General features: G+C 37.5%; 1 protein-coding gene across 2 annotated transcripts in view; it reads right to left on the bottom strand.

Annotated features, from left to right (window-relative positions):
- Positions 1-18,583, bottom strand: part of LOC146001601 (uncharacterized) — a 70,350-nt gene extending 51,767 nt beyond the window's left edge. Inside the window, exon 1 of one of the 2 annotated variants that reach the window (XM_083139123.1) lies at positions 18,403-18,583. In XM_083139123.1, coding sequence (XP_082995249.1) covers positions 18,403-18,444 — 42 coding nt within the window. In that variant the 5' untranslated portion in view covers positions 18,445-18,583. The remainder of the gene's footprint in view (positions 1-18,402) is intronic. The other variant, XM_083139124.1, reaches the window with a different exon arrangement.
- Between the last annotated feature and the right edge of the window lie 845 nt (positions 18,584-19,428).

The following is a 19,428-nucleotide window of genomic DNA, read 5'->3' as shown; positions in this document are numbered from 1 at the left end:
TTAGTAAAAAATAATGTATTCTTTACTTTCCTCAACATGTACTTGAGCTGGGTAAACGAACATTATCGTATTAAGGTTCATACTACAGTTGCTAGCAAGGGGTCGCGGGTTCTATACCCGGTGGAGGCACATAGTGGTTCGGATCCCACTTTAAAAATGTAGGTCCAGTACCAATTAGCATGAAAATGACAAATATATTTGGACATAAAAATATAAAACAGGCGAGTGAAGAATGTTACATAATACTAAACTACATAATATAGATTCATCCCTTATATCATTAGAATAATTAAATCACGAAGACTTTGTTCGATAGGCTAGGCGATACGCATGGGAGATAATAGTAAAGATTACAGGCATAGGAGTGCGTACGGGAGTTGCCAGGGTGTCTGGGCACCTCCTAATGTGTCCTCAATAATAAAAAAAATGTAGAAACTACATTTAAAATAATGGAAATAGTGGACCAGTCTTAAAAAAGAGAGATACCCTGCTCTCTCTTTCTTTCTCTCTCTCCAAAACAATGTGGCATTGTTTACTAATCAGTAGAGGCACATATTTTTGGTAAATAAAAAAAGCAAAATTTCGGTACAAAAGCAGAGTCGATTTCGGGTTCAAAAGCGGTAAATAAAATAAAATTTCGGTGTTATAGCGGTGAATAATCACATTAAAAGTGCTATATAAAATGACATTTTGGTTTTAAAATTGTGAATATAATCCTAAATTTGATTTAAACCTGCACTCATTACACAAAATAAACTTACCCCTTCTAATAGCACATTTATGTAGTTACCAGAGTATTAAGTTTATTCCTGTGTAAAGCATTCCATTTTTGCTTCTCAAATATTTACAGCAGAATTAATCAATTTTCCGTGAATTGCATAACTCACAGGATACTTCAGACTTCAGAAAGTGTCGCGTCGGTATATAAACGGCAAATTTCGTGTTTAGGAGTATATTTCACATTTTGTAATTCATTTCTCATTACTTCGTGACAATACAGGGTAGAAAAATGCACCTCGCACCTTTCAGGAACATGAAAAATTAACATTACAGCATGTTATTTCAAAAAACGAAATTTGCATGCCTCTACTAATCAGTAATCACGCAGTAAAAATATTTTTCAATCTATAAATCGTACAGACCTCCTCCACAAATGGGCTTGCACTAACCCCTCTCCCGAGCTAGGCTTGTCAGTCTTCTCGGAATCGAATTCACTCTCCCGGTCTTACGGACAAACTCTGTTATCTCCCGGAACGTCGAGATTTGGTATTACTATCTTTTCTATTATTCTATTTTTATTTTCTCTTGGTATGCTTTTGCCGAGCGAAGAAAATTGTTATTGCAAACTAAAATTTAGTTTTGGGTATAAATAAATTTATGGTATTTCATTTTGAAGATTTTTTTATAGTATCAGGTGGTTATAATTAATATTAATTAATTATAATTAAAGTTCCCCTACTAAGAGACCTCTGGAGCCCGTTCGAGACATCGGAGACCATGGGGAAGTAAAAAAAGAAAAAAAAAGGTTGTTCAAATTTTTACCACCAGGTGGAAACGTGGGGCTGAAATCTGGTGCACAGTGAACAATATCCTGCTGTTGAATCACTGATCACGATGTCTTATGCTTCCAAAGAGTCATTCACGTTGAAAATTTGAACTATATTTTGCATCAGCATTCGCTTCCTCATGGTCCCCATAGCCTCGATACCAAGCTTCACAGCTGATATTCAGGAAACAAGTCTTCCAGAACATTTTAATTTTAAGAGTTAGAAGGCTGTAAAGAAATCTCCCGGAATTTTATTCCGTAAAGTTGGCAAGCCTAGCCGGAGCACAGCCTCGACTCACATGGCTTATAACAAGAACTTTGCAGTAGCAATCGAAATCGCACTCCCAAGAAAAGGACATTTAAACCGATTTACGGAGGAGCAGCCCGTTCGATTTATAAAGTAATAATAATAGTGGAAAGTGATGATTGTGAGAAGTTCTTTGTCGAGTAACTAACTAACTAACTCTCTAGCCTTCTTAAACCCGAAGGTTCATGGCTGCAGCAACACAGGCATTCCATCTGTCCCTATCTTGAGCAAGATCTATAAACTCTTTTCCATCCCTACCGATTTCCTTTAGGTCCATTTCAATGTTGTCCCTCCATCTTCGTCTTGGCCTTCCTATAGGTCTCTTACCATCAGGTTTCCCAACAAGAATCATGTGAACTCCTCTTTCCTCTCTCATTCGTGCCACATGGCCTGCCCACCTAAGTCTTCTTGATTTCATTATTCTAATAATATCTGGACATGAATACAAATTATGTAGTTCTACATTATGTAACCTTCTCCACTCACCTGTCTCCTCATCCCTTTTAGGTACAAAGATTTTCCTAAGGATCTTATTTTCAAATACTCTCAATTTATGTTCCTCTTTCAATGTAAGGGACCAAGTTTCACACCCATATAATATTACAGGCAAAATTATTGTTTTGTATATTTTAACTTTTAGTTTTTTAGATATTAAACGAGAAGACAAGAGTTTATGAAGAGAGAAGTAACATGCATTTCCTGAATTAAGCCTACTTTTTATTTCCTCTTTAATATAATTTTCATTTGTTAATATAAGTATTTGAATTTTTAAACTGGTTCAAACGAGTTGTTATCAATAATTAGATTTTGATTATTACCTAACACTTGGTTTCGGCCTGTAAGCATATATTTAGTTTTATCTTTGTTAACTTCCAAACCTATCTCTTTAGCAGTTTTGAAAAATATTTTAGCATTATTCTTAATTGTATTCACATCATCCCCCAGTAAGTCTACATCATCTGCATATGCTAACAACTGAGTCACACCATTTAATTTTAGTCCTTCTTTAGTTTCTTTTACCTTCCTAACAGCATATTCTAAGGCAAAATTAAAGAGCAATGGAGATAATGCATCTCCTTCTTTTAACCCATCATGAATTGTAAATTTGTCTGACACATTAATACCCACACGAATTTTACTTTCTGTTTCACTGGTGCATACTTTTATCATACTAACAACCTTCTTAGGTATTCCAAACTCGACTAATATATTGTATAATTTATCTCTTTTGACCGAATCAAATGCTTTTTTGAAATCAATGAATAGCTGATGGACATTTTGATTATATTCCCAATTTTTTTTCAAGTGTCTGTCTAATGTGAAAAATTTGATCTGTAGTTGATCTGTTACGTTTAAATCCACATTGATAATCACCTATAATTTCATTAGCATATGGGGTTAGTCTTGTTAAAAGAATGTTAGATAATATTTTGTATGTTGTTGAGAGTAGAGAAATTCCACGGTAATTATTGCAGTTCATTTTATCACCTTTTTTAAACACAGGAACAATTATGGATTCTTTCCACTGTTGAGGTATTTCTTCTTTATTCCATATTAAACAAATTAATCTATGAATTTGACATATTAACGAATTTCCACCATATTTAATTAACTCAGCTGGTATTAAATCTATGCCAGGTGCTTTGTTATTCTTTAGCCTTTTAATAGCATCTTTAACTTCAGTCAAGTTAGGTTCTGGAACTAAAGGTTCTGCTGTGTGCACTTCATTTACATCTGATTTATCTCCTACATGAACATTTAAAAGGTCATTAAAGTAGTTCTTCCATCTATTTGGAATATCGCTTGTGTCAGCTAGAAAATCTTTGTCGAGTAATGTGAAGAAAGATTTGTTTTGACGATTTTTATTGCAGTGGACCTAAAGTGATAAAGAAAACACAAGAAACTACAATGTTAAAATTTCATCTTGATATACCTACTAGTTTCTGTGAAAAAAGGAACAATTAGACTAACATTGTCCAGATAGGTAATTGAAACGCCCCTTAAGGCACCCCAAATAAATTAGTCTGTGCACGCCTATGTTTACAAGACCCTTTTTAGGAAACGTGATGGTAAAGACCCACACAAAGGAATGATAATATGGACTTGGAAGAAATTGGTAAGAACGGTCAGAGGAGTGCTCAGGATTAAAACGGATGGAAGATTTATGTTCCTGCAGTAATAAAACTACGGGTCTAGGAAATAAAAAATTAATAATAGAGATAATAATAATAATATTCAAACATAACAATTATCATTATCAATTTATAAATACTGGTTCAATTTATTATCATCATTATACTGCATATTTGGGGATAATATTCTACTCGATACACAAGATGATGGAATATCCGGCATTACAACTGTCTTACTTTTTGTTTCACGTTCCATAACGTTAACTGAAATACAATATGTAGTTATTTTGTTATTAACTTTAACATAAACTCGTTCTAGAAAATATTTGTAAGTTGGGGGAATTTTGGTCATGAAGTGTCCGTTGTGTGACCTCTAAGGCAGCTTTCAGATCGAAACAACAAGAGACACATGTCGCCTGCGAACGAACCAATCAATAGCAACGTTTCACACCGAAGAAGAATGACAAGCCACATAAGCCTGCATTCGATTAATAAAACCCTCAAGCGACACGTGACGTTTCGGTCTGAATTCTCCCTAACCGAAGCGACAAGCAACAAGCAAAAGGCGACAAGTGACACGGCCCCCTTCAATACACAATCAAGAATTCACCGCGCACGAGCGAACAACAGACAGAGACGACACAATGCACGCCATTGAGAAAATATTCTGTCTGAGCGGCATGCAGGCGACAAACGACATCTGCAGATTTTCGTGCCGCTTCGATTCGAAATGTTGCACTGATTACTGAGGGTTCGCTTCAAAGCGACACGTGTCGTTGCAATCTGAAAGCTCCCTATACGCAACTATTCATTGCACATGTCCGAACAACAGACCGAGGTAACACGATGAACGCCACTGAGAAAACGGCCCAGTCCGAGCAACATGCAAGCGACAAGCGGCAAGTGCAGTTTGTCGTATTGGTTCGAAAATTTGCATTTATTCCTGAAGGTTGGTCTCCAAGAGACACTTGTCGCTTGTTGCCTGACCTGTCGCTTCGATCTAAGATCTCCGGTGCATAAAAATACCATTAAAAATTAAACTAATGGAACAATTTTCTCATAAATAAATAAATACATAAAATTAAAAAGTATAATCTGAGAACAGAAGTTCTGACTTGATTCGTGCATTTTACACTAACATTTTCGATCTAATATTTTCTTCGGTTATTCTGCTTTAATACTAATCAATGAACTTAATTTCTATTATCAACTAATTATCGAAATAATATATTTTATTTTGAAACGAACTATGCCAATTTCCAAAGGGGATCGGCATGACCAACCCTTGCTACATTCATGACTCGGTGTTGAAAATATTACATAAGTTATCAAACATCACAAGTACAGTGGGATCCATGAGTATTACCGTGCAAATTGTCCATCAGCATGTTCGTGCACTTTATTTGACCCAATAAGAGCTTCAAGAATTAAAAGAAAACTTAAAACAAGCTGTTGACAACTTCTGCAGCAGGATGCATAAAAATCCATCGCTTAAAAACACACAGGATGTAAGAGATAAATTAATGAAAATAGTCATGGACAATTTTCACTGTAGTACTCATAGATCCCACTGTACGTGGGTTAAATTTGACTGGAAAATATATTTTGTGGTTTTGTAAGAATGACGTGAACTTCAATCTCGTTGGAGATAAACGAAAAATCCTTGAAAACAATAGAGAGGTCGTGAAACGTTCAGGACAAGACGCTGCTGGTAGATTATTATATAGTTCAATTTTCACATCTTTTCTTCCATAACCAGGGTTCCCGGGTTCGAATCCCGCTCGGGCATGATTGTTTGTAAATGTCCATTCATCAATTTTATCATTTCATCACTCATCCCCATCTTCGCAAATTAGCCAAGAAGCACAAACCACGAAGTAAAATAAAACAAATCAATCAATTTTCTTCCATAAATATTCAAATGATTGAAAAATTAAGATATAAAGAAGATGGATAACTGCTGGGAATAATGAAAACGTGCCATGCACTCTCAGAGGATTTCCGAAATTCCGAGCTTTCGAACCGGTTTCTGTGATGCAGTGGACATAGGTGACCAAACACATACATTCAATAAAGAGGTCAGAGCATGGTGAAAAAGGAGGACAAAGTCATATGAAAGAAGACACCGGAAAAAATTGTAACACATTTGCCATTACTCATAACTTAATCATAAAAGAATCTTGCCAACACTTTGCTCACATATACTTTTCATTAAGCAAAGAAAGCAATCTCCTAATCTGTTATTTAACAAATGAAAAAGAATACCTAGAATTTGAAGCACAGAATTTAACGCCTTTTCAAATTCTTGGATATTAGAATAAAATATCCCCATAAGTGAATTCAAATGTAACAAATAAGATTCGCTTAACTTATTTCCAAAAACCGAATTAAAATTTTTGGTAGTTTAGAATGGATAGAGGAATATGATTTTAATGCCAGGAACATTTCTAACACTCTTTCAACAGCAGGGGAAAGTGACAGGCACCTTACACTTTACCTCATATTCGTTTCTTCCATCCTTTAAAAGCTGTATATTTTCTTGCAAGATCATTGTTGAATTTACACTTTCGCTTATGGAAGTAAATATTACTTAATAATCAATATTCTCACTACGCGTTTGCATATCGCGTATGTATGACTCGAAAAGGAACTTGTCGATCTCCGTGGTGGACTGGTTATCACACCCCACAACAACGCCAGGGGTCCCTGGTTCGAATCCTGGTGATGGGTGTTCTTCATCAAAATCATCATATCATCACTCATACCCATCTTCGCGATTAGCCAAAAGTGGCAGAAAAACGAAGTAAAATAAACCAACGCAATCAACTGAAAAGAAACTGCACAGACTATATGCGTTCCAGCAGTAGGGCGAAACAACGAGTTAGGATAATACTAATGACTAGGGACACAAATTTATGGTAAATAAAAATTGAGGAGAGCGGTAAATAAAAGGTTAGATCAGCGGTATATACAAGCGGTGAAAAAAAAAAAATTGGCACACACTTTTTCATCATGAGAGGAAACAACATACAAAAGAGCTATAAATTGATCAACTATTTCTTCACTTTTATATACTGTACACATACACAAGTACTTGGCTGTCCAACCAAAAAGAAAACATCAACACAAAATCACTTCATTTCTAAAATGCATATTCGGGGGAAGAAAGGAATGCAGCTTGACAGGGAGCAAAATTTTCGAACCGAGATTATGTGCATGGGAAATCCCAATTTGCAGCATCTTCTTGATGTGATCGAAGATAAAACGTTCTTCAGCTGCAAGTTGTAAGAAACTTTAGGCAAACGTTTCGTTACAAATCGACAGTTTGCGCGCACAACCTCGATTGCCGGTTTTTGCGTGTTTTCTACTTAATTTGACGATATTTCACGGTTATTTCGCAAAAAAGCGTTCATTTCGTGGAAAAGCACAAATTTCGCATTACTTCGCGTATAAAACTCATGCATATTTCATCACTGGGGGTGTAGTTACGTGCAGAATGTTCAAAATTGCATCTTTTTTTCACATTTCGCGATTTCGCGCATCGCGAAAATTCAATGTCCCTACTAATGACTCAGTCGGGAAAGTGATCGTGTTCAGATCCCAGATGCTAGGTGAGCATTGCTCGAATACTTAACGTGTTCCAAGTGGTATACCTTAAATGATGATCATTACGTGTGGAAGCATTCTTTACGCAGCACATTTGCTATGGTCGATACAATACTCTTTCCAAACAATGAAGACATTTACCGATTTATAAAATAGACACCTAAAAAGGAGGACATGTCCAAATACAACTAGAACGTCTGGTCACCCTGGACATGCGTAACAAGCTGCAAAGAGACCAGTCATGGGTTCAAATGCAGGTTCAGACCTGTATTTGGCTCTAATTCGACTTTCGTCCAAATTGAAACATTGAAGAAAGAGGAGAAACAGAAAATTGAATTAAAATAATTATTAAGTATATATATTAGAGCTGAGCCGATACCACTGTAAACCGATACCGTTACTCTTACTGATTCCTACCGGTACCGATACTTGAAAATTGCAATAATTAAAACTTGTTCAAAATATTGATCAATAGGGAGCGGAAGTTGATGACCTAAAAAATATAGGTATATGACCTATAGAATGTCCTAAAAAATTGAAAAAATGACGTATAAATGCAAAAAATGACCATTAAATTTGTTAGTTTCAGGTTAAAAATTGAAATGAAAAGGAAATTAAACAAAATGCTATCTTGCTTTTTAAAAAGGCACCAAATGATACCACATGCACATTCATTTAAAATATGCAACGAGGATTTCCAATGGAAACAACCGAATAAATTTATAACAATTTAATGAAAAAGTCGTACACACAGAATGAATTGGTGTATAATGCATTAATTTCCCGCATCTTTGCCTGGTGATGTAGTGTGGTGTGTTTCTGTGGCACTATAAAGAAAAATAAATTATCACGATCTACGTAAAACAATTTTTGTTTCGAAATTTAACAAATTGTATAAAAAATAAGGAAACGAAAATCAGGCCAGTCTGGCCAGGATATTTCCAGCCGTTCCTTATCTGATCTTAAATATGAGTTTGCCCCAGACGGGCAGCTGGTGCTTTCCCCCGACACAACAAAGACTGTCACCAATTCAGCATTTATTTTCCTCGTAAATTGCAATCCTGCTTGATTGATTGATTGATTGATTTAGTTTATTTTACTTCGCGTTTTGTGCCTCTTGGCTAATTTGCGAAGATGGGGATGAGTGATGAAATGATGAAATTGATGAATGGACATTCACAAACAACCAAGCCCGACCGGGATTCGAACCCGGGCGTCGCAGCGCGATGTGCTAACCACTCGGCCACAGGGTCGGGCTGTAATCCTGCGAGATATATATATATATAGGCCTATGTTCACCTTGGTGAAAAGACTCAAGAATATTACCAAAATGAAAGAAGTGACAGAATACGACGAAACAATACACCGAATATTACGTAAAATGACGGGAAATGCCGAAAATCTGGGATAATGGCCTAATACCTGAAAATTTGCAAAAAAATGCACTTTAGAATTACCTTTTTTGGGTTCTAGACGAAGTGTAATATTGTGTATATTTAATGGGCATCGTGTCCGAGATGTCAGAAAAAAAAGATGATATTTCATCAACTTCTGCTCCCTATTGATCAATATTAGTGTGTAAATATAATTCTCCAATTATATGCATCAATTTACCAAGAAATTTGATTTAGAATATTCAAGAATTTCATCAGAACATGAAAATAGATATTATGCAATCACAAAATATAGTTTTTCATGCAAATTGGTGCAAATTAAAAAAGTTTGAGTTTTGCATAATTTCCAGGATAATGAGACTGAGAAAGTGTCGCACGGCATTTTTGCGGACCCCGTGAAAGACAAAAATGTGGGAAAAGTATCGGCTGGTATCAATAGATGAATTACAACCGATTCTTTCAGACACCGATACCGTTACATCGCCATCGGAATCGGCTCAGCCCTAATATGTATAATATACAAGATTCGACTCTCGTCTCGAAACTTTTGGAATGATTTCAGAAATCACATGGTTAAAACTCTTTAATACTAAATTCACGGTGCGATTGCCGTTTAGAAAACAAGTATTAAAGAAGCATTTTTAAGAAATAAACAGCAAAGGTTCTGACCACCACGCGGCAAACTCGGGCTCGACTCCCGGGACGGGTTAAAAGAAAAAATATTACACGATAAGTTTTCCAATTCTTTGGAATTTGATATGTCCAGCTCATTTCATGACAATTGAAGGACCTACCTACCCCACTTTCCAAAATTATTCATGGGTGGGGAGCTAAAAAGAACTCTGCCCCTATGCAGTATCTTTTATGATAACTTTCCAAATCAAAATCACCGAATAATGAATGGAATCTAAAGTGCTGATTTGTCAGTCTTAGGAATTGAATTATATTGTTTTAAAGTACAGAAATTTATAAAAATAGGGCAAAAAACAATTATATTTCAAACTTCGTGTGATGTGTGTGTGTATGTTATTAAAGAAAGGACGGAAATTTTACCTTCCTTACAAAACCGTCTTTTTCAGCAATCAAATAACAGGTGGCTGGCTATTTTGCATGTGACAACATGCTTTGCCATTGAAAGTGAAAACTCGCGAGCAGGTTTTGAGAAGGTTAACTTTCACTGACGGGACGTAAATAACTTTGTTTTGTGGAATTTAAAGATATTTAAGTGCAGTTCACAAATCCAACAATAATCTGTTCAAAAAAAGGAACGCAGATATGAAGACCTACTTGCTCGTACAGGTATGCTAGGCTCTATTCTTCTCAGTTCTTGTTCGTGGTGTTGAATTGTTCTTTGAGAATATATGCACACTGAAAAGTGATTTAAATTTTAAATGTAGATTTGATTTAAATGTAATTTAAGGTTACAAAAACTTTAACAGTGGGTTGGGATATAGTTTTTCTTTTACCCCATAGTATTCAAATGTCCTATTACGGAGTTCATCGTTGTGGTCACCACCACGCACATGTCTATGATACACATTTCTATTTCTGAACTAAAAACACTTTTTATTCCGACTCTACCGCATTCATAGGAACTTGATGTTTAGCCTCCACTGTTGGCTCAACTTGCAGCGTACAAAATGTATATGAAAGATTTATGAATCTGTTCCTTCCCGGAGTATCTCCTTCCTACTACTATGGTACCCAGTGTACTAAGTTTCTATCGTGCTGTACTCGATAATTTATCATGTAACTTCTAATTTGTCTTCCCAGCCTACATTTGTGTGATAGAATTGATAATATTAATCCTTTGTCGTTCATTTTCAGTCAGCTTTATGCATAGACTGGCTAATTGAAACCAGTGGCGTATGCTGGTTCTAACGAGTGGGTAATCTCCGACCTTTTGATCCTCAAACTCCAAAAGTTTCCGTGCAATTTATGTCAAGCTCCATATTGGATTTAGGAATATTGTGTCGGAATGTTTGTCTTATTGCTACGATCACAATCAATTAATTCTCGTTATTGCAGTTTACTATACGTGTAGAATTTCAAATAATAAAACAAGACAGTATTATAAAGCTATAAAAAAACAGCCTGTGAAATATAAAATGAAAGACGTGCACTAGTGAAATAAAAACCCGCAATATTAATTTAAGTGCAAAATTCAACTTACTCCAGGACCCGATTACTTGTGCCGTACCACATCCAAAGCACGATGTTTGTCCAGTTCACGTCAATACGTGTCTGTGCGAAAGATTGCAGCTTAACAAAGGAAGTTATGTGACTTTTGGATTTTTCATGTTTGGCACAAGTGTTGCAAAGATTACAGTATCAGCCACGCGTCCATACATTCTTTTCAGCCCCGAAAAGTAAGCACGGCCAACAAAAATGCAAAGCTTATTAACACTTATACTTCCTGTCAACCATGGTGTTTTGTCATAATTTGCTTGCGAAAATGCCTCACATATTCCCGATTTTTGTCTTTGTGTGTAGAAATAAGTTCAAGCGATGACACTGGCCTACCTGTATTAACAATTTGCAACTTCTCCTGAAAAGATCTTGTTCCAAAAGGTTTCACCAACAAATCTTGTATCACATCCATTACCCTTTAACACAGCACTATCACGACAAACACTAACACCTAAATAAATAATAAACACGAAGCACAGCACGAAGCCAACGACTACACGCATTCAGTTTCACGCGCCAAACTTCTGTTGTTGTGTTCCTGGCTCAGAATGAAATTCCCTATGAATGATAAAAAAAAATCCCTTTCCGAGCTGGAAATGACAGGTTTTTAAAAGTTCGAATCATTGCAGGTCAGAGCCAGAATTTTATTTCGGGATGGGATCATCCCTTATTAGCAGCCGCCACATAAAGTTGAAACAGTGGGGTTAGAAGTCCTGAAGATGAATCTCAGATTATTACAACGCATTATGCAAAGTGTTTAATCCTGCTAATGAAGTAAAATTAATTACCACTATACACATTTTAAATTAGATATTTGTAGGATTTCGGAGAGGGGGGTTTCAGCCCCCCCCCCGAGTCCTCCATCTGGTTATGAGCCTGATGTGTTTTTTTCGTTTTATGTTTAATTCGTTCATCTTCATCACTATTAATCTAAACAGGCGGAATACAGCAACTTAAATTAACTAATATATATATATATATAATTTATTTTTTATATCTTTCCCTTTAAAAAATATTCAGTTCCGTGAAAGAAGTATTCTCGATGCTTTTCAAGATTAGAGAGGAAAAACAATCACTATTTTTGTAAATACAAGGATGGGGGGAGTCAGCAAATAGGTGCTTTAATTGCTTAAGCTTTGAATTTTAATTCAGTTTGCTTCATCTTCAATATTTAAGCTTTTCCCTTTTGATAAATTTATGTTCAAGTAACAGAAATCAGCAAGACAGAAGCAAATGTAAAGTGAAAATTAGCGTAGAATTGGTTTGCCCATGTTATTCAGTTTTCCTGTTCTTCGCACTCTACCGGGTATGTTTTCCCTAGTTCAGCGGAGGGAATGGAAAAGGCTCTGAAGGTTGAGAGTGCGACCGGTGGACTCTCACAGGAAGGAGCTTACCCTGGGCACGGAATCACCGCGCCTGAGAAGCAGTGTTTCCTCCTCCTGTTTCCTTTCTCCTCCCTCTTCGCCAAGGGTTGTAAGGAAAGCGGGAGGAATGACGTCAGGGTGAGATTCCCTGAAGTCATTCCACCGGCTGGAGAAAGGTTCCCGGACATTCGGCGGCAAACGATTGGAAGTATTCGCGCGCTGGAAGCAAGGAAATGTATGCATCGAAATTGGTTTGGAAGAATATTGTGAAGAAATGTATATATATATATATATTTTTTTTTAAAAAAAAAAGAAATACAGCCGGGTCATCTGCGATTACCTAGATGACCCAGAGTATACGCCGCTGATTGAAACCAAACGTACAGTTTAAAGTAGAGACCGAAATAGTTATACGTATCCAAGTCGGGAATTGATCCCGACTTGTATAGTTAGCGCTCTCTTAAACCATCTCAGACCAATGGCGTTTAATTAGTTTGGATCCTTCTAAATCTTCTTTCATACATGTACGGGGTAGAATGGTCACACTATTATTTATAACATTCATCTATTTTACATACATCTAATTTTATTTTAATTTATTTAGTGATTGATGTGAATATGTTTAGTAAAGAGGATGGTTACAAAATTTGTAGAGTGATAAAATTAACATAATAATAGTTAGTGAAAATATATGTTTGATGGGATTAAGATATAGTATAATTATGTAGCACATCACAAATCATAGAAAATAAGCACACACACATAATTAATTACCTTCGGGGTGTAAGGGGTGACTTTTCCTTAAGAACCCAAATGTTAACTTCCCTTCCACGTAGTACATCCTGGACTTCATTTTGAAACTAGCGAGGTTTTATCGTCTGGACCCAATGCCAGCATAATAATCCTCTTTGAGACTTGTGAGACTTTGAGACTTTTGTGCTTTCCGTACATGTTTGTCATTGTCCCTTCGTCTATTTCATCTTATCATATTATCATCTTTCATCCTCATCTTTGCAATTAGCCAAAAGTGACAGAAACGCGAAGTAAAATAAATCAAATCATTAATTAATTCATTCACAGTGTATTACTTAGAAACATCTCAGAAATTAGTTTATTTTTGGCATGCCTCTTTGGTAAGAGTGAGCGGCCCAAGTTCCCCCTGAAGGTCAATTCTAGCTGCACGGGTCTGTGTGGTATTTTACTTCTGTTTATTTTATATGTATTTTGTTAAACCATGTGAGATTGTTTTCTATCGCAGGTGGCGGTGTTGTTGGTGGGTGTAGCAGTCGCCCAGGTTCCTGAAAAGCTGAAATTCCATACAATCTCTAACCGGGATGAGTTCAACTCGACTTCGCGTCATCCAGTACAAAGGATTCAGAAGTTGCTGCCACCCCCACGTCTTGCAAGGCCAAAAACCGAGAAACCACTACAGAGGTGAGATATTCGTATCCGAAAGCAGCGTGCAGCTCTCAGCTAATTAATCACAGTGCAGTATACAGTTTATCATAAAACATTTTGTGTGTGTGTGTGTGTGTGTGTTGGAAATGAGTCGGTAACACTTTTTACTGATACCGATTCTGATGTCGATACTCTGCGAAAGAGATACCTTAGCTACAGTTTGTTCGTTCCATCATTACGTAATTTTTCAAAAACACATCCCTTGTACTTTCTAAATTTACAGGCTCCCTATCAGCGCCGCTCGTTCAATGACTTGAACTACATTTGTACAGTCACGGACACTGCCGGCTTGTAACGATTCCATTGAAAGTCAATGTATTCATTACAAGCCGGCACTGTCCGTGACTGTACTTGGTGCAGAGTCTGAAGAAGACCTTGCTAGAAGGTTGAAACGTTACGTTTAGTTTATGTTTTATAATAAAATAAATTTCTGCCTTGAGTTTTTCATATCATGGAAACAAGGCTTAATGTTGTTATAATTGAACTATCTGTACAATGGACTTACGTAGCCACCTTACATGTTGTCATCTTGGACTTCATTCTGCTATTTTTATTTCATTATTGATGATTTTAGCGTAAAATAGTATTATGTGAAGTACGAAATAGTCTCAATAAATAAAAAAAAAAGCTCAGAACGTTAGAATTAAAACATTGCATTGCAAGTATTTCCACTCACTTACCACACTGTCGAATGTCAATTCACTGTACCTGTCGTGTATTCTCACATTAAATACATTTTACCACACAGCTCTGGCGACAAAATAAAAAGGTCAGAATATAGGACCGGCTCTGTCCAATTGCATCACATATTTACATGCATCCACCAAATGTTAAGTAAAGCGGTACCTATTTTCTTCACCCAAATGCTTGTAATAAACAAGTATGCACCCTCCCGCATACAAAAAGTTTAAGTTGTAGACTGATTATACTCAAGCAGCGGATTGGTGGCCTCATGACTTATGGTGACTGCAACGCAGGTCTGTTGCTAGTGTCAGACGTCGTCTTAGCGGCGATCGCCATTTGTTCTTGTAAACTGACTGACGATTTGTTGTTGTTGTGACATCTAATTTTAGATGTCGGCATAGTTTCCTTTGGGTTGGAGAAGACGGAAGACTGAGCATGGCTACCACGATTTTACTTATAGTCCTCCTTCTCTCATTTTCGTTTATCTTTCTCCCTCTGTTTGTCTGTGCCTATTTTATTTAATTCCCTCGTGTTTCTCAATCTCTTTCTTTCATTCTTACTTTTTCGTCCTGTGTTCTTCTCTTTCTTTCTAAATCTTTCCTTCTCGGATTCTCTTTCTTTTTCTTTTCTTCCTGTGTTCTTCTCCTTCTTTTTAAAATATTTTCCTCTCGGGTCCTCTTTCTTTCTTTATATTTCTCTCCTTTCTTCCCTGTTCCCCTGTTCCCCTGTTCCTCTCTTTCTTTTCTCCTCGCATTCTCTGTCTCTCTCTCGCTTTCTATTTTCTTCCTTTGTTAAATCTTTCCTCCACGGATTCTCTATTTCTTTCTTTCTCTTTTCTTCTTGTGTTCCTATCTTCCTTTTTTAAAAAACCTTTCCTCCTCGTATTCCTCATCTCTTTCATTCTTTCTTTTGTCTCTTTTCTTTCAGTGATCCTCTCTTCCTTATTAAAATCTTTCCTCCTCTCTACCCTCTCTTAATTCCTGCCACTCAATGTTTATCTTTATTCTTCTGCATGTAATTCTTACTCCACTACTACAGTATTATGTTAGAGGAAGATTATTTCCGCAACATCTTTGGCTGTTACGCATTTGAAACTTCGGAACGAGTCACAACTCTCGAAGCAGCCAATCAACCAAGCGAGCCGCTGGCGTCATCTCAACCCAGAACCTATCGCTAAGCCCTTGCTCAAGCTCTGCACACCCACTAGGCTCGCTAGACAGACGCGCTGTCTGCTGGAGATGTTCCGAAAGTAATTGGACTCTACCTGACGCTTTATCATTAGCTTTACGAACCCCCCTTTTACAGACCCCCTCTGCTCTTCCCCTTAATCAGTTCATTACTCTTACATCTGTTGCAGCTTCAACCGCGCACCACTGGAACCCGAAGTAAGGCCAACTGAAATAAGGCCCATTGAAAAGCCGATCCAACTTCCAGAAAACACCTTCCAGACGGTGTCCAGGCCCAGCGAGCACCTGTCCTCGGAACAGCTGGAGAAGAGAAGGAGGGAAGAGCTCCAGAGGAAGCAGGCCGAGAGCGCCCAGTACAACTTCGCCTCTGACGTCGACGATGGCATCATGGACCACTCCCACACGAGGCAGGAAGTCCGCGATGGGCTCAAGCTCAGAGGAATGTATGCCTACTCCGATGGTTACTACAAACGAACGGTCCGCTACGAGGCTGACGAGAATGGGTACAGGATAACTGGGTACGTACTGTATAGATTTAAGATTTTTCATTCGGCAGTATGGTCAGAACTTTGGTACAGTCACCGGCAGTAAACATGGGACACCCAGATCGTGAAATACTCGCTTCCCTGCAAGGTGTTATGTGTGTTGCCTAACTCTACGGCGGGGGTAGAAGTTGACATTGTAAATTTCCTACTCAGATCCTCTTATCGATGATACATACATACACATACATGATGCCTGCGTTTGTCAACAAAATGCTGCACTGGTAGTCAGTGGCGTGTCCAAGGGGGGGGGGGGTTGGTGGGGGTCATAACCCCCCTTTGGCCTAGAATTCGTAAAAAAAGAACGTTAAAGGCACGAAAAGATGACAAAATTAGAGCTGACTACCAGAAAAAATATACAAAACACCTCCCTATCGAAAATCCTGCGCACGCCACTGCTGCTAGTGTTGCTAACCAAGGTTATATGCCATTAAAATGTATCTTTTTCACTTCTCCCATAAAGTCGCTATTCCTATACCTACGAGGGAAAAACGAACAGAAAATTGCCTTTCCTGAACGACAAGGGTTATCCAGAATTTTCCATCTGAGGCGGGTGTACGTTCGTATTTAGGGATGTGTAAGGGTAAATTTAGAGCCAAAATGAACAAAAATTGGTTCTTTGTGAAAAGATTTAGAGGGTTTTTGAGGAAATTTTGTGAGGATGTTAGGAGGGTGTTGGGGTGTGTAGAAAAATCACTGCTAGACGGAGTCGAAAAGGAAGCACGAAAACATTCCAAGTGAAGTGAAACAGTGGCTTCAGATTTTGAAAACACGTTATCCTTCCATAGAGCTTGCCAGAGACGTCGTTATTGCCCGGAAGGGCAATGCCACCTGCCACAAATTTACAGCGGTTTCGAGGAAAATTTACTTTAATATTTTTTTTTAAAATATAATAATAACATTATTCATTTAGAAAACTTTTCACGAAGATTACAATCTGTTTCATCTCTCCGTATTTGAAGAGATAAGTTGAATATAATATAATAATGTGCCTCTTGCAAGCATTCGCATCAGTCTAATTATGTTCCTCGATGAAACAGAAAGCAACAAATATATGGAAATACACCGTGTTTCGTAAGTCTCTCCGGGATTTTGAATTTTGGCCGTGCAATAGCAAACCCACACACAAGAGATGAAAGCATGTGAACGGGTAGGGGAAATGTACATGCTTGTTTCGTGACAGATGCTGTGGCTTACTTACCAGATTTTCCGCTAGTAGACAGTAATGTGAAAACATGGCGTTTTCAGGTGACGACGGTGAGAAGAAGACTCGATATTTATTCTCGGGTCTTCCAGGTCACCAGACCTCATTCCATGTGACTTTTTCTGTGGGGTTATGTTAAGGATTGTGTTTGCGCGCCTCTTTTACCAGAGCTTCGACAAAGAATCATGGATGCAGTTGCTACCTGAGATGTTGATATGTCGGGACGGGTGACAGAGATTATGGGATTGACGTCCGTCGACTTAATAAGCGGAGGACATATCGAACATTTGTAAGACAGGTTAAAAAATTCGATATTTACTCTTTTCACTGACATGTTCTCATTCCTGCCACTGAGCGCCGACTTCCGAAATCTCGGAGGGACTTACATGAAACGCTCTACATGGGCGTCCGGAAGGGGGGGCAAGGGGGGGCCGTGGCCCCCCCCTGGAAAACGAAAGTCATCAAAAAATTACATATTTCACACACACAATTTAATTTCAGCCACAATAATGTGTGTTAATTATTGCACGAACATGATAAATTCAAATTTAAGCAATGTTTTTTGAGGGATGAACACTATTATTGGGGAAAATATGCCATGTTGGCCCCCCCCTGGAAAAAAATACCTTCCTTGCCCCTCCCTGGAAAAAATCCTGCGGACGTCCATGGCTCTGTACATATTTTATGAGAACTTAGGGAAAATCTACGCAAGCGGCGCTTGTCCCTTCTCCTTAGCGCACGCTACTGCCCATATCCCGAAAAATATCTGTAGTAAAATATATACTTACCACAGTTAGGTCTGAAACTTCCAGTATAACGACGTTGCCCATGGTCCGAAACGGGGCAGTCTAGGCCGGTGGCATATTGGGCACGGCCAAGTAGGTAGCAGGGTTCAGAAACATGGTGAGAAGGATGTTCAATTTTCTGTCGGTTTAACTGCAAAGTGTATAGTCCATAGCCATGGGAACCCTGTTAACATAATAACCTGAATTATTGAAAACAACTGTTGATTGTATCTATTGTGTTATCATTGTTGTTGTTATTATTATTATTTATTATTATTAGTAGTAGTAGTAGTAGAAGCAGCAGCAGTATACTTGTACTGATAATCAGTATTTTTAATTTTACAGTTTTTAAGAAAGCACACCACCAATTGTGTTCTTGAATTTCAAAATATTTGTAATTCAGTTTTATGACCTAACATTTTCTTGCATAAGAAAAGCACACATTCTGTTTTATTTATTTCTTTGCAACAAACGGAATCTTCCAATTTTGCCTACGCTCAGTGCCTGAAGTGGAAAATTTTAGCTGAGGGGTGTTTGGTCGAGCTGTGGGTTAGCTGGGGGGATGTTTTGCAAAACTTTTGCTAGCTGGGGAATGGGGATACAGTCCTCCCGCATCCCCCCTCACTTCGAGCAGTCGAGCACTGCTTGCACTATAATACACTATTATCTGTATTTGTGTGGTGTATTATCACTATGATAAATAGCATTTTAACACTGCTATTCCAATAGTGAATCTAGAACAGTAATCCTCAAAGTGTTTGTAAAAGAAGGTTTAATTTTCAAGAGAAACAGACTTGTGGGTTGTATTGGATACTTACCAAGTAACAACACACAAATGATATTGTAATTTATTTTTCATAGAAAACAGAATACAACATCCAAACACTTAATTGTTTTAACTAAACTGGTATACGAGATAATAATGTTGTTTTTTTAAAAATTGAACCCAATATGCAACAGAAAATTCTAAAGATGAAGGAAGGGCTGTGTTTGACTTTCACGTGAGATAAATCAATGAAGGACAGAACT

Source organism: Lepisma saccharinum, chromosome 17, assembly GCF_977018435.1.
Source record: "Lepisma saccharinum chromosome 17, izLepSacc3.1, whole genome shotgun sequence".
Lineage (NCBI taxonomy): Eukaryota > Metazoa > Arthropoda > Insecta > Zygentoma > Lepismatidae > Lepisma > Lepisma saccharinum.
This window is presented reverse-complemented; position numbering and strand designations above follow the sequence as displayed.